Raw genomic sequence first — 21,700 nt, forward strand, 5'->3', positions numbered from 1 at the left:
ATATATATTTGTAAATGTATGTATATTTATATGCTTACATAGGTATGTATGTATAGATGCAAATAATAAACAACTAAGAAAATATCATCAAGAAAAATTGGATCCCCCCCAAATTAGCTTGTCCCAGAGCTTCTGAAATCTATGTGCATTTTTCACTCCTGGAAGCAAATTTTGTGAGATTCTGAAAACAACAAGCTTGCACTTCTTTTGTTCCTCTATATTAGACAATGTTTCAGATTGTATTGTGTTGAGTAGGTGAATTAAAATATTGTGAAATCTAGTATCAATTGGTGAATGAAGGCAGATTTTTCTTCCCTCCGTAAGCTTAAAATATCCATGCAGAATGCAGTGCTTGATAAATGAAACTTTTCCTGAAAACACTGGTCAGTTTTAATGGTTATAGAAACCTAATTTTATTTTGAACAATAGACCAATCGTTTAAACTCTGGACTAGCTTGTTAGTCATGCACTGATAATGTGTAATTAAATATTCCTTGAGCCCAGAGGGAGCACATTTACACTTTAAAGAGACACTGCTAAGCTAAAAGATAATTAGCATCACATGTGAGGGCTTTGCTTAAAATATATATTATGCTATCACTGCTTGCTGTGTGCAATGGCATTTACTAACACTGCTCACTTTAAAAATGGTCAAATTCTTATTTTGCCAGCTAATTAGCGGTTGCCAGTGTCATTTTTGTGATGTTGCAGCTAGTAATATAAGCCCAGTTGCATAGTCACAAAAGTGATCATTGGAAACTGTGACTCTGCTGCAGGGACAATATGGGAAACCCCTTTTCTGAGCTTCTAACGACCTCTGACCTTTGCTTGCTGATGGTTTGCATGGTGATTTCTTTTTCACTCAATGAACCAAGGGTTGGTTTGTATTACTAATCATTCTTTCCTAGTTAATTCTTCCTCCTCTTCTCCTCCTCTTCCTCCTTCTTGAAGCGTGCGTGCGTGTAAATGTATATATTTATATGTGTATGTATGTACTTTATTTGGTTCCTGGTGGCTCCTGGGTCCAGGAATTAGGTGTTCAACCTATTATTTGAGGGGTTGTACTCCCTCTGAGGGAATAGGTTTGTAGTTTTGGGGTACTCCTGGATTCCCACTTGTCACTGGAGTCTCAAGTGGCTTCTAGAAGGGCTTATGCCAAGCTTAGGCTGGTTTGCCAGCTCTGGCCATTCCTGGCTCAGGATAGCTCCCACCTGGACTACTGTAATGTATTCTATGTGGGGCTGCTCTTGAAGATGTTCCAGAGAATGCAGCTAGTGTAGAATGTGGCTGCTAGGTTGGTAAGTTGGGCAGACCAATGGATCATGTGTCAACTGGTCCTTAGAGAACAACACTGGCTGCCAGTGAGCTACTGGGCCCAATTTAAGGTATTAGTACTAGCATATAAGTCCTTAAATGGCTTGGGACTTAATTACACAAGAGAGTACATTCTCCAATATCAACCAACTTGAACCCTACAATGTTGTCGCCATCAGGGGTTGCCCAGTAGGCAGTTACCCATGACAAGGCCTTCTCAGTGTTGGTCCCGTCTGTCAGTTTCCCTCAGTATTAACTTTTAGGAGAAATTCAGAAACATTCCTATTTACCCAGTGTTTAATCGTTGACAGTTCTATCCCTGGCAAACCTGAAATAATTAGTTTGACAGTAGGTGATTGCATTTAGATGTTTTAACTGTTTTTAGAAGTTTTAATTGTATCGTTTTAGTATTGCCATGTTTGCCACCCTGGGCTCCTTGAAGAAGGTGCAGCATATAGACTTAATAATAAATAAATATTAAAACACCCAGAACCTTACTTTATCCAAAAAGTTTTTTTACTGAGTTTCAAAGGACTCAACTTTGAATGAAACCATGTATATCTCAATGTTCCAAAGCTATTTCTCAGCAAAGCTTGTTTTGAAATAATTCTTTTCAAATGCCTTCTGAAATACGATTCAGGTGTCAATAAAAAAAAGACAAATTGTGCTAAGTTGCCCATATGATTATCTATAGGTAAGGAGCCATGCAGATTTTTAATGGGCATATACGTGGGAAGCAGAAATATGAAAATAAATGTCTTAACACTTCTAGCTAGTCCTCGGAGTTGATTAACGCTTCACATGCCCCTGTGAGTAGCCTGCTGTTGGTTGCTGTCAAGTGTGAAGGGCGGAATGCAACATCCCTAAACACACAGGGACAGGTCCACCAGGGAGCCGCAGTGCTAGCATGTGTTCATCTGTGCTTGGAGAGGCACATCTCTCAGTCACACAGCAAACACCAACATACCTGCCATACCACGTGAAGTGTAAATTGGCTTTTGCTGTGCATTCAGGAGACCAACCGTTAATGAGCTGCTGGTCGTGTATTTCTATCCCAAGGCCTTTTTTCCAAGTCCAAGACTATGCTATTTCAGCATAATGATAATAATGGAAGTATTACCCTTAGAAAAGGATAAAATGTTAAACTTCCACCTCTCAGAAAGCCTTTGGCTCTAACTGATCATGCCATCTTGATTTCAAACCAGCGTCTGATATCCCCATTCTTTAGGATGAGAACTCAACCATTCACTCTACGACAACTGTACCATTTGATCCAACACTTAACATTGCAAGAATGCACATCATTGCAAACATAATTCTGCCCGTTGATGCTGCCATACTGTCATGGTTGCATTGGTGGCAGGTGCCCATTGGGACTGGTGGGGTCAGAAGGCAGAGAGAGCCCAACGGTAGGTGGAGGCAGAGCCAAGAACAAGCAGAGCCAACTAATGCTGGTTTTGTCCCCATCCTCCTTCTCCCTGCTGATTTCTACCAGGGCATTGTGGAAATAATGAGGAGGAAGCTCACAGGCAGTGCCCACCCCTTGGACTCCTTGTCAGTGATGAATGCCAGGCAGGTCTCGGCCAACTGAAGGTAGATTAAGCTTGGTGGGACATTGCCCCATTTGCCCAAACAGACCAACCTCTACCACATGGTTGGGGTCTAAACCACTGAAGCTCTTGGACTTGCTGATCGGAAGGTCAGCGGTTCGAATCCCCATGACGGGGTGAGCTCCTGTTGTTCTGTCCCAACTCCTGCCAACCTTGCAGTTCAAAAGCACACCAGTGCAAGTAGATAAATAAGTACTGCTGTAGGGGGAAGGTAAATGGCGTTTCCATGTGCTCTGGCTTCCGTCATGGTGTTCCGTTGTGCTAGAGAAGCCATCTAGTCATGCTGGCCACATTACCTGGAAAGCTGTCTCTGGCTCCCTCGGTCTGAAAGTGAGATGAGCGCCGCACCCCATGGACTTGGGCATTTTAGTGCCTCAACCTCAATCCAGGGGTCCTTTACCTTACCACATGGTGGGCAGTTGGGAGTACCCCTCAGGTTCCCAACTCCTCCATTTTAAATGGAAATGCCCTTCCATTGTGGATATAGTGCTTTTGCTAACCGTGCTATAGTAAGCCTCAAACTATGGTCAAAGTGGGTTTGTGAACACTTGCTTGGGCTTAGTATATAAGCCCTGTTCAGGTTTTCTGTTACTGAGTAGAGTAATCGGGTAGGGGAGGAGGCATGCACTAGCTCCACTCCCTCACTGCCATTCTAAATTGCCATTAACTGGAGCATAGCTGTGTAAAGAAGGAATTCTTTGCTATTTAGAGTCCTGGAAAAACCAAAGGTTCCTCACTTTACCATGATGGAGGGCAGAGCCCAGGCGATCCCTCACATGATTATGCCTGAAGGGATATAGTTAGTGAATATATCAGTGTACCTGCCATGCTAACCAGCTATCTGCGAAACCAAAGGGAAGAGGAATGTCAGCATGAGATGGGAAGAGGGGGAACCCACTGAGCAGTCCTGCTAATCAAACCACAATTTGGTGATGTGACCGTGTTGAGGTCTGCACTGAAACAATACTACAAGAACGATGACCCTTGTTGAGAGGCAGCCCCAGTGTGGAAATGGAAAAGGCGAAAGCTAAAGAGCCAAGTTGGGTGCACTAATAGGCTTGGGAATCCCTAGTGGATTTGGGATTTTTTCCCTTTTGAATGGCAGATCCCCTTGCAAATCACAAACTGCTTTTGGAAGACACTTAGATTTTGAAAGCAGCTTGCCATGTGGCAGTGGGATGGTTTTTTGAGAAACAAAAGCTCAAAGTCCCTTCGGGCACGTTGGAACTAATTTTGTGGTCCTTTAGATTGAAGCCATAGTCTGGATATGCTTTGCCTAAAGATGCCACTGCTTCAAAAACCTTACCTATTTCTGTGGTATGTTTTGAAGATTTTTATTTGTAGTAAGCCCCCAATTGCACTTTGCAGAAAAACAGAGGGGTGGTTTTTTTTAGTTTCAGTGGGCTTTATTTAAAACCTATAGCCCAATTGACACAAAAATACCCTGCAGAACTCAGATTATTATTATTATTATTATTTTATTATATATTTCTAATTTGTATACCACACTTCATCTGAGTTTCTCAGGGCTGTTCACAGCATAAAATATAGAATAAAACCATAAAGTACATATTAAAAACAAAAACAAAACAACCACCACCCACACCACAGAAACATTTAAGCAGGATCTGTGGGCTGCTGGGTTTCAATTTTAGATGAAATACTTATTTCCCATTTTAAATCTATCTGTGATAGTTGTTAAGGACTTTAATCTGACGCAGTAGAGCTCCTCTAATGCCCATCCTTGCAGCAAGTTTGTAAGATAGATAACTAATGTTCCCATTTTACAGATGGGAATTAAAGTTGAGGCGCTAAAATGCCCAAGGCAACTTTGTGACGTGAGGGAAAATAGGCTTAGCTGGATTCTATTTCTCTGAAAAACAGAACAATGAAGGCCTCAATGGTCTCCGACTGTCCCCACCCCCCCACCCTGCTCTTCCAGGAATATAGCTTCTACATTTCATTTCTAAATACAGTTACTTTGAAACTAAGAGACGTCAATTTCAGCGAAAATGTGGAAGAGCACCAGTGCAGAATAATTGCAAGATTTAACATAAGAGGGCCAAATTTATTTGTCCTCTTCTACACATGGCATGAACAGCAAGAAACCAGGGTGAACAACATTGCTAAAACAATCTTATGTTGATGTTTTAAAAGCGCCACTGATAGCATTTTTTTTCATTGTTTCTTTGCTGAAAAACAGGATATTTCAGTCTTATCTCATGCTGTTTTAGTATGTGGGAGTTACTGAGGAGCAGAAAGATGTACCCAAATTGGACCGGGGGCCGGGGGGTGGGGTCAGGTTTGCAGCTTCTGCATGTATGTGAAACCAGGTTTCCTCACAGTGAGGAACTGCATGCACCAAATGGGTCCTATGCATCTCCAATCAAGCATCTAGCAGTGTACACACAGAGACCTTTTTCAAAGATTAACTCCTACTAATCAGAAGCAAGTTGGGGGGGGGACTTCTACTTGATTTCCCCTTTCCTGCCAAACAGCTGATTGGTGAGGTTTTATCTTTTGAAAAAGTGCTCTTCAAATGGAATATGCCTTCTATCAACTGTAGATTTTACATTCATTTGCATTACAGATGTGTGAAGTTATATTTTTAAAAGCGTTTTACTGTTATGTGTGAAAATTCTGTTTCTTTTGACTCAAGAATTCAAGAAGACATGTATGTACAGGAGCTTCCATTTGCAATAGCCCACTGGGTTAGCACGAATGTTTACATGGTCTAGCATATAACTAATATGTCTGTATTGTAACACTTCCATGTGATTTGGGCTTGGCTTTGCATAAAGGCACTGGGCAGCGACAATCTTGTTTGATAGGTAGACTGGCTGTTTCGAAGGTTGCTATTCTCTGACTATGTAGGTTTATCTATGGCAGTGTCCACTAAAAAATGTGCCCTGATGGCTATTTTATAGGAGGAATGATTGGAGAATTGCACCCATTGCCCTAACAATTTCATTAGCCTTTAACTGGGAAAACGGGTTGGAAGATCATAGCCTAGGTTGAGCTACTTTAATATGCCAAGCCATCTTTTTTTGGGGGGGGGGGTTTAAAATGTAGAAGATACTTTATTTTGGAATGCTTCTGATTACTTCAGAAAGTAATATATTTCTCAATGTCTATATTTGTTTTATTACAGAAAAGTAAACAAGTGCTACAGGGGTCGTTCTTGTCCGGTAATTGTCCATTGCAGGCAAGTACCATTTTCAACCCACCCTCAAAAGAGGCTCAGAAGGAGATTGCATGGACTGAACAAAATATGCAAATGATTCTGTAGCTTGATTTGCCAAATGAGCAAAAGCTGTTCCTTATTGTTCTGCCCCAAAAAAACATTTGTATTTGCTGACGAGGAGAGTCTCTAGTAAATGGGGAGATTCATCACACTTCAGATTTCACCATGAAAATATGAAAGTTGCTTAAGCCCATCAGAAATAACCAGTGGGGTCTCAATACCATCTCACCAGCAATTCTTCCTTCTCCCTCCGACGTACAACTGTGCAGTGCACACAGGCACCAAACAGCACTATCACATACCTGCTCAGAAGTAAGTCGCATCAAGTTCAATGGGGTTTTACTCCCAGGTAAATCAGTGTAGGATTGTAGCCTCACCCTCTCTGCATCTGTAAATAAATAGGCCTTGTTACTTGCTCGGCAGCTCACTGAACATTTATTTCAAAAGCCTTCAAACATTACTTTTCCCAGTACCACGTGTTACTGCTTTGAGAGAAATTTCGTTATACAGTTTAGGCATGGATTCCATACTTTGTTCAATTCAAGGACTGGTGTGGTGTGGGAGACTCAGAACTGGGGAATCCAAGCTGCCTTTATTTGGTCCATGGCTGCCTGTCTTTTTCCCTCCATGGTCATAATGCCATAAGCTCATAGGAAGGGAAGAGGTTTGAGACTAAGAAACTGCTGAACAGAATAGACTTCCAAGAAGCATATTATTTGGTAAGCCAGCTAAGAATTTGCTTCCAAATAAGAGAGTTCATAGACTGTGGTTTATAACCAGAAAACCCTGCCAGTTTCGAGGCTGCGTTGCGTAAAACTCAGGGAATTGTGCCATTTTCAAGACTCTAGTAGACTTCTGAATTTGCCTGGACTGGCACGGTTTATTTTGCTATAAAAGAGAAGAAACACATGCCTTCTAATTTTTACATATATAACGATATCCTTGTCAAATAATTTTTTTTAATTGCTCACTTATTTCTATTGACACTAAGTCCAATGCCTAATATCAAAACGTTAATTCTGTGGTTAAAAACCACACCCCTGATCTAGTAAATTGTACTTAAATCAGAATGCATTCAAAACTACAGTAACACCACTGTCTTCTCGCCACACCCCTCCAGTCCAGAAATAATTTTTGTAGGTAAAGAAAATCAACAAAAGTGAATTATTTTAAGTGATATATCTCCCTCCCCCTCTCTCTGTCAAGCATGGTCACAAAAATGCCACCTTAAAAACTGGGGGAAAGGGCAAGAAAAATTGATTGCTTAGAATCTTAATTTTGTATACTGGCAACATCTATGAAAACTAACACCTTTCCAATTAGAAGCTGGTTTCTGACAGCAAACGGAAACTGCTTTCAGATTAAGGATCTTGACATCTTCACATGGATCACTCGGAAGTCTCCAAAATTATTGTGTGTGTTCCAAGGAGGGTTAGAAATACTTTCAGAAGCTGTGTGCTATTTCCCCCCTAACCAAGTCAGCTTCTATATTAAAGAAAAAGGAAATCGGCAGCATTTTTTTCCAAGCCCAGGTGGCTAGTATTCAATTAATTTATAAGGAAACAATACAATCCTTCCCCCCGCCCAGTTTAAGAAGATGCAAGTGATTGTAAGGTTGGTTTGTTGACATGAATGTTCCTGTAAGCTCAGATACCGGGGAGAGCAGTCATTTGGAGAAGATGCTGTTCTGTCCTTTTAGCTTTTTGCTAACAGACCTGATTGAACAGCTCTTGATCATGGATACTTGGCTTCTAGAATTACTTACTTTATCACAGTACTCTTCAAAAATATTTGGAGAAGTCTTTCCAAAATAAGCAAGTATTTGCCCTTAACGAAAATACAAATTCACCTTGCAGAACTGTAGAGTTTACCCAAATAATAATATAACAGCTGCCAAGCTTGTGAGGACAGTTTGTTAAAGAAAGCTTGTCTAACGTAGATCATCCTTCCACCTCAACTCAGCCCTTTATGCTACTCTACTTCCAGCATCGCATTTCTGTCGGGGTTTTGAGCATGTTGAATTGATCATGGGCTATTGTTGTTTTTTCCCCTCTCCCCCCCCCTCTCTGTAGTGACGGTGCGGGAAGAAGTGGAACCTACATCCTAATTGACATGGTTCTCAATAAAATGGCCAAAGGTGAGAATCGAAAGTGCTGTCGCTTTTTGAGTTCTGAGATGTGGTGGCGTTGTCATGGCAACGCAGGCGCAATATTCGCAAAAAGGGCCTCAGATAGATTAGAGGCAAATTTTACCCTCGCCTGAATGTTCTCGGGGCTTTTTTTTATTTTGTTTTTCCGATGTCCACAGTGATTAAAAATGAAGCAAAATTTCAACCCCTGGAGCTCTATATGAATGAATCTCACACATGTGTGGTTGGATTTGTACTTTCACAAATTTACATAACTTTTATTGGCAAAAAATGTTATGAACTACGCAGTAAATATTTATTTCGTTTTGCCCTACATTCACTCTCTGTGTGGTATGCAGCAGTTGACATTCACCTGACCGTAATTTGTGTTCAAGGGCTTCTCTTGCTTTGAAGATGACAGAAAACTGAAATATGCAAGTAGAATATTTTGACCTTTTTGAAATATTTCTCTTTATGCTCCCTGCCTCCTTTCTTCTTATGTGACTGACTTGCTCAGTCAGGAAGTTTCCACAGTATTCCGGTGAAGCTACAGAACACATCAACTAGGTCACGGGAGTTTCTATTATATTAAACAATATAACATTATTTTATGGCCTTTCTCTTGCTTCTCTTTAACATCAACCACTACCCCTCTCTCTCTCTCTCTCTCTCTCTCTCTCTCTCTCTCCCCCTCTCTCTCCCCCTCTCTCTCTCTCTCTCACACACACACACATTGTGCTAGTGCAGTTCTTCTCACTACTTACTATTAAGCTAGGAAAAGATTTACCAGCTTATTTTTTACATGTCATGCTTCTGTTAGACATGGGATCAGGAAGAAACACTCCCCCCCCCCACAAGACACTTCAGCAGGAACCAAGCTAAGCCAGGGTGAATACTTTTCACTTGGTACATAGTGTACTTGCTTTCAACCAGGTCCCTCAATGAAGACTCCTGAGTAAGCTTAGCATAGCAGCAGGAATTGGTTAAGTAGCAGGAAGAAGAGACTAGGAATAGTACTCTGGAAAGGTGCAAAATGTGGAGTTCTCCCAAGAGATCACTACTGTGCTTTTTAACATGTTCATAAATGATCTAGAGTTAGGGGTGAGCAGTGAGGTGGCCAGGATTGCTGATGATGCCAAGTAGTTCAAGATAATGAAAAAGAAAGGGAGATTATGAAGAACTCCAAAAGGATCTCTCAGTGCTGAGTGAATGGGTGGTAAAATGGCAAATGCAATTGAGTATAAAGTGATGCATGTCAATGCAAAAAAATTTCCTAATTTCACATATACTCTCAGGGGGTCAGAACTGGTGGTGACTGATTAAGATGTTGACCTAGTGTGACACAGCTGCTGTGAGAAAGCTGGAGATCATCAGGAAAGGAACTGAAAACAAAACTACTGTTATCATGATTCAGTTATACAAATCTATGGTGCAAACACATTTGGAATATTGTGTATAGTTCTGGGCGCCTCACCTTAAAATGGGTATCATAGAGTTGGAAAGAATTCAGATAAGGCCAACCAAAATCATCAAGGGTATGGAACAATTCTCATATGAGGAAAGGCTGCAGCATTGGAGACTTCTTAGTTTAGAGAAAAGGCGAGTCAGAAGTGACATGATAGAAGTCTATAAAGTTAAGCATGGCATCTTCTTCTTCTTTGTCTTCCATAAGCACGGTTTTAACAATGAGTCCGTAAGAGACTGTGGAGGCCAATTCTGGATCCACATGTCCTTCCACAGTGGGGACATAGGTTTCCGGGTGGAAGTTGATCACGGTGTAGATTTGCCAAGCGTGCCTTCCTCTTAGCACATTTCTCCCTTGCGTCCTGAGCTTGAGTGTCTTCAAAGCCCATGACATCTTTGGTAAAGGCTGTTCTCCAACTGGAGCGCTCACAGGCCAGTGTTTCCCAGTTGTCAAGTGTTTATACTACATTTTTTTAGATTTGCCGTGGGACAGTCTTTAAACCTCTTTTGTTGACCACCAGCATTACAATTTCCATTTTTAAGTTTGGAATGGAGTAGTTGCTTTGGAAGACATCCGCACAACATGACCAGTCCAACAAAGTTGATGTTGAAGAATCATTGCTTCAACATTGGTGATCTTTGCTTCTTCCAGTACACTGATATTGGTTCATCTGTCTTCCCAAGTGATGTGTAAACTTTTTTTTGGAGACACCGTTGATGGAATCTTTCAAGGAGTTGGAGATGGTGTTTATAAGTGGTCCATGCTTCACAAGCATATAGTAAGGTTGGTAGTACAATAGCTTTGTAAACAAGCATTTTGGTTTGCCTGCAAATGTCCTCAAACACTCTGCACTTCAATTGGGAGAAAGCCGCACTCATTGAGCTCAGGCGATGCTGGATTTTGGCAACAATGTTAGCCCTTGTGGAAAGATAACTGCCTATGTAGGAGAAGTGATCGACATTTTCCAATGTTACACCATTGAGTTGGATTCGTGGTGCTGCAGAGGGGTTATTTTGTACTTGTTGGTGCAGCACTTTTGGTTCCAAGCATGGCATGTGGAAAGGGGAGATGTTTTTCTCTTCTCGTAACACTAGAATTCATGGGCGCCCAGTGAAGTTGAATGTTGGAAGATTCAGGACAGAGAAAAGACTGTTCTTCATCCAGGACATAGGCTATGGAACTTGCTCCCAAAGGAAGCCGTTATAGCCACCAACTTAGATGGCTTTGAAAGAGAATTGGGCAATGTCATTGTCAGGAAACTACAGACAGCGAGGGAGGAAGGAATGGGAGGTTACCGGGAAAGATCCCCTTTGATCAGCAGCTTTTCGTCTTCAGAGGGAAGGGAAGGGGAAGAAGGGGGGTCAGAGGGGAGTGATTCTGAGAGGGAGGGGGTACTTCCGAGAGCTAGTGCCTCTCATCACAGGGGAAGTAGGAGGGGTCTGGGAAGGTGGCTGTGCTGGCCCCACCACAAGAGGAAAGATGTCAGGCGGAACAACTCTCCATGATGATCGGATCGCTTTTTTGAACTACTTGTAAATACGCCAAGAAGCAATAAAGAGTGTAAAATATGGCTGGGCTTCTGGACTGTTACCTCTCCTGAGCGCCGCAACTCAAGGCAGCTGGCAGTTCTGACAGTCATAGAGGTTAAGGCTATCAATGGCTACTAGCCACGATGGCTATGCTCTGCCTCCACAGTTGGGAGGCTATAATGCTTCTGGATTCCAGTTACTGGAAACTGCAGGAGAGGAGAGGCTCTTGTGCTCGGGTCCTGCTTGCCAGTTTCCCACAAGCATCTGGGCGGCCACTTTGAGAACAGGACATTGGACTAGGTGGGCCCACTGGCCTGATGGCTCTTCTTATGTTCTTACTACAGCTTCTGTATTGCCTCTTGATTAACACACGGGCAGAAAAGCATAGCTCATTCTGCATGGCCATGGGGATTTTAAGCTAGAGTTTCTTGAAGAGCAGCTTTTTAAGCTACATGGCAATGCACTTTGAAATTGAGGGGACTTTTAAAAGCAGTTTATGACATGACATGGGGATATGGTAAAAATTGGGGGTGGGGGGGGGCAGAATCAGGTGGGCACGCCTAAGCTTGCAAGCATGTCTAAAATAGTGTTGAATGAGATTAGCTGCTTGCTTTCTGATAGCTTAGCTTGCGTGATAGGAGGTCAGTAGTACTAAATACTGAAAGGCAAAGCAATGGCTTATATATTTACCGCATATTGGATATCTGTGTTGAGAGGAATGCTGTATTCTTCCCAATGATACCTGCACCTCCAAGGCATGTATAGGAATTAACAACTGATTCTAGGAGTATTCAGTGATTTGTATTACACCTTAGGCTGTAGAAATGCAGTCCAATTCATCATAGCAGATAATGATGCGGCTAATAGTTGCTTTATGACGAGAACCATAATATTAAGTTAATAACAGATGTGCTAATAAATACCAAGTAGTGTTAAAACCATAGGGTGATCTCCTGTTTTACTCATGACCAGACCCTGAACATGATTTAGCTGGGTATCATCGGGGGGGGGGGGGGGTGTTCTACAGTCAGCATCTAAACAGCTCAATACAGAGCTCTGTTATGTCCCATACCAGACTCTTTCCAGTAAAGCAAATTATTTTCTTAAATGCTCTAGCCATTAAATGTATGAGAAAACAAATTGTAGCAATAAAATACTGCAAACCATGTCCTGCAGTTAGCAGAAAAAGGAAAGCTGTTTTTGTTCTTGATCAGGCATCCCCCACCTGCGGCCCTCCAGATGTTTTGGCCTACAACTCCCATGATCCCTAGCTAACTAGAGCAGTAGTCAGTGATGATGGGAACTGTAGTCCAAAACATCTGGAGGGCCAAAGGTTGGGGATGCCTGCTCTTGATAATAAACTTTGTGTCCAGATTTTGCACTGAAATAGTGAAGTTCCCATTATTTACTTTCCAAGTGGCCTGGGCAGAACCAGTTTACAGGCCTCTGCCCTAAGGAAAACAGTCTAATCATTGCCCCTTTAAAGAAGCCACTGGTGCTTAGTCTCCTCACCTCATCCCTGAACATCTCTTATATTAGCTGGAAGCCCTAGGAATCAGCATAAGAAAATTTGCCTACAAAGTTGAACACAGAACTCTGCAATCTCAATCTATTCCACTTCATAATGATGCAAGACCTATCACTGATGATCATTTCACTGAGGCCCAAGCAATGAAGATGACAAAAGTATATTTATATGCCACTAAAGCTTTGAGATTGACAAAGTATATTACTTTAAATGTAAATAACTTTTTCTGTAAATTGACTATTAGGGCCAGATTTAATAAGAATACCATAACAACAACAATAACATTTTAAAAATTATTTATACCCCACCCATCTGGCTGGGTTTCCCCAGCCACTCTGGGCGGCTTTATTACCCTGAACATTGTGTAATTTTTCTCTGCCACAGATTCTCATGTGGGAAAAGTTCAGGCATCATCACCATGTGGTAAAGTCATCGATTAGAGTAATCTATGCTTGGTGAAACTGAGGTGTGAAGGTATCTCACCAAACGATAGTGTTCTATCACTATAGTCTTTCAAAGAATGTTGGTTTCCTCTCCATCTTCGATTTCACAGTTCCAAGAGTTGTTTGCTCTACGTATGCTACTCTGAAACCCTTGGAGGAAGAGAGATTGCTCTTGAGTTGCTTACGGAATACTGTAGTTTGATTGTTGAGAAATCTAACCTGCATTATCTGAAAATCACCCCCTCCTCGAGCACACTTTTTTCAGATAGTTTAAACATTAAAAAAACCTCTCAACGGCTCAACTTTGTAGATGCAGCACTATGAAGTCTTTGGTTTCACAGAACTACTCATCAAAGACTGCTTTGTGTGATGAGAAATTCTGCATATATCAAAAGTAATGCATAGCAGGACACCCAACAACTTGATTCAATCATAAATAATGCATCTTAACATATTTACAGTGCTTTCTGCCTTATTTCCAATGATCCTGAAAGATTAGGATACCAGATGATCTAGAATATGGGGTTTCCCCCAAAAAATCTCCTCCTATACATGCCTGGAAATTAGTCCCATTCCACAGGACTTAATTTTTAAGAGACGTGCACAGGATTGCACCATTAAGGTGGGATATATAGCGTACCTTTGTGTGCCATGTGGGTGAATTTTGTCTTGTGCCCTCTTTGTTTCTTGTGCCCTGTCTGCTGCCCAGTTCACGTGTAATGTTGAGCCAAACTATAGTTAAGTGCGAACATGTAGATGTCACAGCAGAAATCATGGCCTCCCCCAGTCCTCCCTGTAGGGTGGCCTGGATTGTCTAGTGTGAGTCAAACTATGAACCCAGGATCAGATGTGGCACAAAGCCAAACCATGGATTTTTAATGGGTTGCACAGCAGCAGGAGGACTGAGGGGTCGCAAAGCAGCCAAGTATCCAAACAATCATGTGTTCATGCTTAGCAATGGTTTGCTTTAGCGTTATGCACAAAGTGTGTGTGTGTCCTGTCTTAAAAGGGTCTCATCTACCTTTTGTCCATTAGGCAATGCCTCTGAGCTTATCTATACATAGGGATGTCTCTTATTTTCATGTTTGAAATACTGGTGGCTATGTTATTATTTGAGAATGTGGGCGTTGTCTTCATTTTTGGTTTGGGCAACTTGACCTTGCCATGTATGCCTTGTCCGGTATGACTGTGTTTTCTGTGCGCTGCGCTACGTTATAATTTTTTCCCCTTAAAAAACAAAATGAAACAGTTCACTGAGGAGCTTTTGCCATTTGTGCAAAAAAAAAAAAAAGGCATTTCATCTGCTTGGAACATTTGAATTGCAAGTGGCATCTTGATCTGCCTGTATCAAAGTTATTGAGCTGAGGGAGGGAGCAGACATGCCACATTTATTAGACTTTTGTTAAGCTCATTCCATTTTTCCATCAGAGCTTGCAATGAAAGCAAAACTGCAAAATACATACTGTTTTCTTCACAGAATAGTAAACAAGTAGTATTTTCTAGCTTCGAGCTTTCAACCACTTAAGGGAAGGGTTGACTTTGTTGCAAGAGCTCTAAAGAATGCCATTTACTGACTCCATTGTACCATGTAATGTCAAATTCCATTTTAAGTGTGGGCTTAGTGTGGCACAATGCAAGACAAGTCATGTGAAACTGGCCAAAGAAAAGAGTTGCAGGGTTTTTCAGATTGGTCAGCCCCATTTTGTTCTTGACCTGCACCCCTCTGCCATTGGGGGTGTGCAGTCTGAAATCCCTGACCTGGCGCTTTTGGGCAGTTTAAATGAAAGATCAAAGGGCAGAGCGGGCATCTCAGCCCTGCTGAGGTGGGCCTTTCCCAGGCTGTCACACTGTGAGGCAGCCAAAGTTTTTGTTCTGACAGGAATCTAGGGACCGGTCTGTGAGGCCTAGCCCTCCTTTGTCTGGCCTGAGAAGTTTGAGGCCCAGGTTGAGAATCCAGCGCTCATCAAATGATCAAAGGCCTGAAGTCCAGGACATGAAATCTTTCTTTCCATTTCCTTTTCTTAAAGAATGAATTGCACAAGTACCAATGAATACCCTTGCCGTTGCTTTTTCTGTGGTGCAAACACTAACTTTAGAGTCCTTCAGTTCTAAACATAAAAATGTAAGTGCACTTTCAGTCTAGGGCCAGCTGCAAGGACAGCATCTGCTAACATGTTTTAGGAAAAAGAGGGGGGGAGAAAGAAGGGGGGAGGGAGTGCTTTTAAGGATTAAGGCCTTCAGGTTTTGTGTTCTTTTTTTTTTTTTTTTAAAAGGACTTTTAAGAATAAGAGTAATCTGAGTTCTTGTTCCACGCTCTGGTTTATTAGAAAGCAGGCAATAATGGATTTTAAAATCAAAGTAAATACAGCACCACTTAGTTTCAGCAGTGGGAAAGTGAAAAGCAATCAGTAAGATGCTTTGGCTCTTCAGTGGCTCTTTAAATAGCACATGTTTAGGAAAAGGGACTCCTTTTTCACATAATTTACTTTTCTATGTTCAAAACAGTTTCCCCTAGCTGACTGTACAAGGCACCGATGCTTATATTTCAGTTCTTTAGAAGTTCATATTTTCTGCTATTAATCCTGCCTTTGATTTAAAACAAGAAAAAACACATTTTAAATGATCTTACGGAATTTTAAGAGGGAGGGGGAAACCCAATGGGTTTTGCGTTTGTTTGTTTTTAGTTCCCAGTGTTGATATTGAAATTACGATTTCATGAGTTTCTCATTCGTCCAGTTTCTCTTCTAAGCAGAGGTTCAGCTTCACTTAATATAAATGGTTAGCACAGGAGTACTCCAATAATAGTTGCCGCTAATATTAAGTGTTTCAGGTGTTTTTGTTCTGTGTGTTGTGTAGCAGGAGGGTATATTTACAGATCTCATGATGGCTGGAGGAGAGCTGTGCTGGGAACATACATTCCAGGCCCTTAGCTCCTTTTGTTATTCAAACAGCTGCATAATGCAGTTGTGGAGTGTTTGGCCCCTCATACAACATCATGAGGGATTTGCTGCAACTCTCTGTGAGGCAGAGGTGCGGGACATATGTATGTGTGCACACTTCAGATGAATTATGATGCACTTTTTATTTACAACGTGGTCTTTTCATTTCATGTATTAAGTTACATTTGGTCTGAAATGCCATTCTTTACCATTGTAATCATTAAATGTTGGTTTTTTAAGGGGGGGGGGGGTGAAGAGAGGAGGAAGACTCTTCATACCAAATTTCCCACACCACTTTTCTTTTTCTGCAGTCTGCCATGAATACTGAGGGAACAGTCCATGCTACCTATGCAACCACCTTGAAATAAATGGGAGTTAGGAAAGAGTACACATTACAAAACTGGAAGATAAATCAGGCCTGCAGCTGTGTTGTTGGAATAAAAGGCAGTGTGAAAAGACCCGGACACTCAAAGTCACTGAGTGGTATTCAGTTAAGTCTTGCTCAGAGCAGATCCATTGAAATCAATGGACCTAGCTTAGTCACATTCATTTCAGTGGATCTATTTTGAGTAAAACTTAAGTTGCGTACCATGTTATCTTTGTCCTTGTTCCTAGAACTCTCTCCCATAAAACCAATGTGGTACCCCTTCTCTCTCTTCTTAAATCTTTCCTCAAAAGTCCCATTTCCTGCAAGTCCTTTGCTCTCCTTTCTAACTAAAATAAAACTACTACAATGCTATGCATAAAAATAAATCCCACTATGTTCAATGGGGCTTATTCCTGACAAATGCATATAGGATTGTAGCATAAAAATGTGAAGTGATGTTCACTCTCAGTCATCGCTTGCGGCTTCCTCAATTTATAAACTGGGGTTGTTTTATGTATTTTGCCTGTTTTGCCCTGTGAAATCTCACAGAACTTACAGCTAAAAACACATACAGTACTGTACTTTACATTATAATGTTCAAGCATAATAACAGAGCTATGCTCACATACTAAAAAAAATCTTGCATAATTGCTGTATACCTTATTTCTTTCCACCCATATTTGAGCTTAATGAAGCAATATGGAGCCGTGTTTACAAGCCTGATTCACAAGTCTGCAATCCAGTTAAGCTCAATAATATGTTTCTATGCCGCTTTTTGTCCCACATGTGTTGGCTTAATTAAAATTGTGAATCAGTAATGTTGTAGTGGAAATATTATTAATTTAAAGAGTTTTATAAATCTGAAATAATTTTTTTGGCTTCCAACAATGTAACTTTTGCTTCCGAGATCCAATTTCCAAATAAATATCTGCATAGGCCTTTTTTATTGCCATATTTTACAATGTAGTTCTGGGGGGAAATACGCAGTGTTATTGATCTGATAGTTCAAAGGATATGAGTGGGTTGGCACAGAGACATAATTACTGAGAAGCCCACAAAGAAAGAGAAGGAGAAAAGTCTTCTGTTCTAAAAAGTAGCTGTCTTGCCTTCTAGGTTTTGAATTTTATTGAATCGCTAAGCCTTGAACTTTGTAGCTCATTAGACCCAGTCAGTTATCCGATGGAGGAAAAAAGTGAAAGCAGCAGAAACAGCCTGAATCTTGCTTTCATTTTTAGGCATATTTTTCACAAGCCAATTTTAGGTCATTTCAAGTAAGAACATTCTATGTTCTCTGAAATACTGCGGCTGCAGTTTTGTCAAAATAGCTCTTTGCATTCAACAAAAACGTATATATTTACAAAGGCATTATGTGAGTGAGCTGCTTTTAATGTAACGTTAACTGACGATGGAGTTAGCCAGTTTAACACAATTATGCAATATTGTGTGCTGCAGCAAGTTTTTTCAACAGATAGTCAACCACAGTAAAAACTGTGCCTCAAGCCGTATTCAAATGCAAACATGGAAGAAGATAGTTTTAGTTTTTGACTGATAAAGACTATTTAATATTTTTTTAAGCATGCTTTTAGAGAATACTCCCAGCGAGTTCAAAAACATGGTAGTCTTTTTCAGATGGGTTAAAGCAGCGAGGCCATTTCAGCCAAGCCAAGCCCACCTACCCGACACCTGATGTCAAGCAGAGGGCCTTCTTGGTAGTGGCACCCACCCTGTGGAATGCCCTCCCATCAAATGTCAAGGAGATGAGCAGGGATGCAGGTGGTGCTGTGGTCTAAACCGCCAAGTGTCTTGGGCTTGCCGATTGTAAAGTTGGCAGCTCAAATCAGCATGACCGGGTGAGCTCCCATTGCTCTGTCCCAGCTCCTGCCAACCTAGCATCTCGAAAGCATAACAGTGTGAGTAGATAGATAGGTACCACTGTGGCGGGAAGGTAAACGCCGTTTCCGTGCACTCTGGCTTCCGTCACAGTGTCCTGTTGTGCTGGAAATGGTTTAGTCATGCTGGATACATGACCCAGAAAGCTGTCTGTGGACAAACACCAGCTCCCTTGGTCTGAAAGCGGAGATGAGCACCACACCCCATAGTTGATTTTGGACTGGACTTAACCATCCAGGGGTCCTTTACCTTTACTTTACCAAGGAGATTAGTAACTATATAACATTTAGGAGACATCTGAAGGCAGCCCTGTATAGGGAAACTTTTTAAGGTTTTATGTTTTATTTTGTTTTATGTATGTTGGAAGCCGTCCAGAGTGGCTGGGGCAACCCAGTCAGATGGGCAGGGTATAAATAATTTGTTGTTGTTGACGTAATGTGATGTCAAATGTGGAATATGTAAAGATGCAGTTTGGACAAGAGAAGGTTTTGCAGAACTGATCAGCCCATAGTGGTGCTTCCAAAGCCCTATGTGACGTGACTCACCCAGATGAAAAGTCGCAGATTCCAGTAGAGAAATTTGTAGGCACACACAGACTTCCAAACATTATTATAGACAACTTCAGCAAAATAGAACCATTTGAGCAAGAAGCTGGATCATGCACTGCAAGGAGTTGATACCTCCTTGAACAGTTATCCAAGACTTTCTTTTCATTGGAAGTATTCAAAACAATTTACTGATCATTTATTTATTTATTTCAGTTAAAAATCGAGATCCCGCCCCGCCCCCGCCCTGTGGTATTTAGAAAGGAAGAGTTAACAGCAGAAACTAGAAAAACTGCCTCATTTATTCAGGGTTGGGACCTTTGAATTGATCACACACAGTCAATATCTTTAGAAGGAGAAAAAAGACTTCCAGAGCTTTAGAAGATTCTGAAAAGAATGAGCTGATATCAATAAGTTTGAAATAGTAATCAATTTGGAAATAAGAAATCTCATGGACTGAAGTCACAGAAGAGGCAAGTTTGTAGAGGATGCAGGCAACATTTCTGCATGCAAAACCTAGTTGTATTTATGAGGTAAATAACAGACACTGCCAGTAGAAATTGTGTGTTGTCTGTTAAAGATACAGCCATACAAAAGATTGGAGAAGGAGGCAAGCATTTTCATCAAAACATCTGTCTTGCAATCCATAGTTAAGTTTCAAAAGAGCATTGAACTGAGCTCAGAATGGCATATTTTATGACTGACTCTTTAATGCTTCGGAATTTTGTTTTATAATTTCCTGGACATTCTGTGTATTTTGTTTTGTTTGTTGTGTGGTTAGCATATCCTAAACGGGATTCTTCTTGCTAGCTTTCATGGTAGCTGCAAGGAAGAAAATGGAGCAGTGAAAAATTTCTGTATAGCGTTATGTATGCTAATTAAGTTTGACATTTGATGCAGCTCAGAATTGGCCTGAGCTAGTGATCTTCTTGCTTAATCCAGACCTTTTAAGGGCTCTCAGTTTTGTGGCATATGAATGTACTTGCTTGTCTCGCAGCAGGAGTTGGGTGGGCTGCCTCAGAGAATACTGATAATGAAGATCTTCATGAAAGGGCTAGCCAAGTAATGCTATATTTATCGAGAAACAAATGCTTTTAGTCAACACAAATGTGGAAAAATAAATTCAATGCATATTTAAGTTCCACATGGAATGTAGCATTTTCAAAGCACCCTAAAGCTGTTAGAACAGGATTTGGTTGTAACTTAATTCACCCCCAAAGGAAGTGATCTATGAATGTTAGAGGTGCCCGAAAACCAGCCAGTTGCCCATCTTAGCACAGCTTTTATGTGTTGTGAAACCTGAGTAAAATAAAGGTCATTCCGCAGAATCTTCACCAACTTGAATCCTGACATAATACCTGCTATTACAGCCATTAAGGAGCACCAAATGGCAGCAGGATCCAATGAACAGCATATTCTCCAACATACAAAAGTATTTTAATAGAAATATTTGCACCAAAATACTCCAAAGTCTTCAACCAGAAAACTCCATTACATAAATGGGAACAAATTATGTAAACTTGAACTATATGTGTAATGTTTTAATATATTTCTCTGCTTCAAAGGAACTAGGGAGTAGAGAAACAGGGCTCAGAATAAGATGAACATGAGAGTTCAGGAGCTGTACCTCCTGACCATATTGACATTTTACTAGTTTCTGAGGCCTGCATGCCATAGTTCATGCTCCTTTTCACTACAGAAGTAGCCAGAGCTCCTAAAGTAGTTTTTCTCCACAGATCACAGTAGTTGGCAAGAATGTGTTTGCTAAGAGTCTCATGAACCTGCCCAGGAGAGCTTTAAACTAGATCCTGAGAGAGAGAGAGAACGTTACTGACAGCAGAAGAACATATGGTACTAGGGATAATAGCTTCACTGGTGCACAGGAAACTGAGGTGGTGCTCCAGAAACCTGCCAAAGGGCAAGAAACTACAAGAAGTAAGCGGCTGGAGGGAATGACTCATGATTTCAGTTATCTCTATACTAATGCACGAAGTATGGGAAACAAGCAAGACAAATTGGATCTTTAATATAGGATGGCAAATATACCTAGCAGGCATTACTGAAACCTGGTGAGATGAGACTCATGACTAGAATGTAAGAATTGAAGAGTATAACCTGCTCAAAAGAAATAGACCAAACAGGAAGGGAGGGAAAGTAGGATTACACGTAAAGGGTGTGTACACTTGTAAAGAAATCCACAGAAGAAAGATTGAGAGTTTATGCGTAAAAATTGTAGGAGAGACAAACAACAAAGTCCCTTCCAACTCTACAATTCTATGATTCCAGTGTACAGTCGTACCTTGGTTGTTGAACGGGATCCGTTCTGGAAATCCGTTCGACTTCCAAAAACATTTGACAACCAAGGCACAGCTTCCGATTGGCTGCAGGAGCTTCCTGCACACATTCAGAAGCCGTGTCGGACATTCGGCTTCCAGAGAACGTTCGCAAACCGGAACATTCACTTCCAGGTTTGCTGCATTCGGAAGCCAAAACGTTTGACTCACAAGGCGTTCGGGAGCCAAAGTACGACTGTATATATTATGTGTATATATTAAAGATAAGGATGAAGCCAGTTGAAAGATAGTGATATAGTCAGGGTTGTGTGTAGTGGTTGACGTGCTGACCTTTGATTTGGGCAGGGGGTGGTTTCCAATTGCTGATTATTAGGCCCATCACCATCTCTCAACCTCTTCTATGT

General features: G+C 41.2%; 1 protein-coding gene and 1 long non-coding RNA gene across 4 annotated transcripts in view; one reads left to right on the top strand and one right to left on the bottom strand.

Moving 5' to 3' along the window:
- Positions 1–21,700, top strand: part of PTPRN2 (protein tyrosine phosphatase receptor type N2) — a 601,734-nt gene that overhangs the window by 571,772 nt on the left and 8,262 nt on the right. The window contains exons 20-21 of the mRNA XM_083579333.1: positions 6,076–6,129; positions 8,241–8,305. Coding sequence (XP_083435459.1) covers positions 6,076–6,129; positions 8,241–8,305 — 119 coding nt within the window. The remainder of the gene's footprint in view (positions 1–6,075; positions 6,130–8,240; positions 8,306–21,700) is intronic.
- LOC310746310 overlaps positions 1–21,700 on the bottom strand; it is a 107,006-nt gene that overhangs the window by 21,194 nt on the left and 64,112 nt on the right. For all 3 annotated transcript variants that reach the window (XR_014540612.1, XR_014540613.1, XR_014540614.1), the window contains exon 2: positions 6,471–6,556. This is a non-coding gene — a long non-coding RNA (uncharacterized lncRNA). The remainder of the gene's footprint in view (positions 1–6,470; positions 6,557–21,700) is intronic.

This window comes from Podarcis filfolensis, assembly GCF_964270895.1.
Source record: "Podarcis filfolensis genome assembly, chromosome: 12".
Classification (NCBI taxonomy): Eukaryota; Metazoa; Chordata; class Lepidosauria; order Squamata; family Lacertidae; genus Podarcis; species Podarcis filfolensis.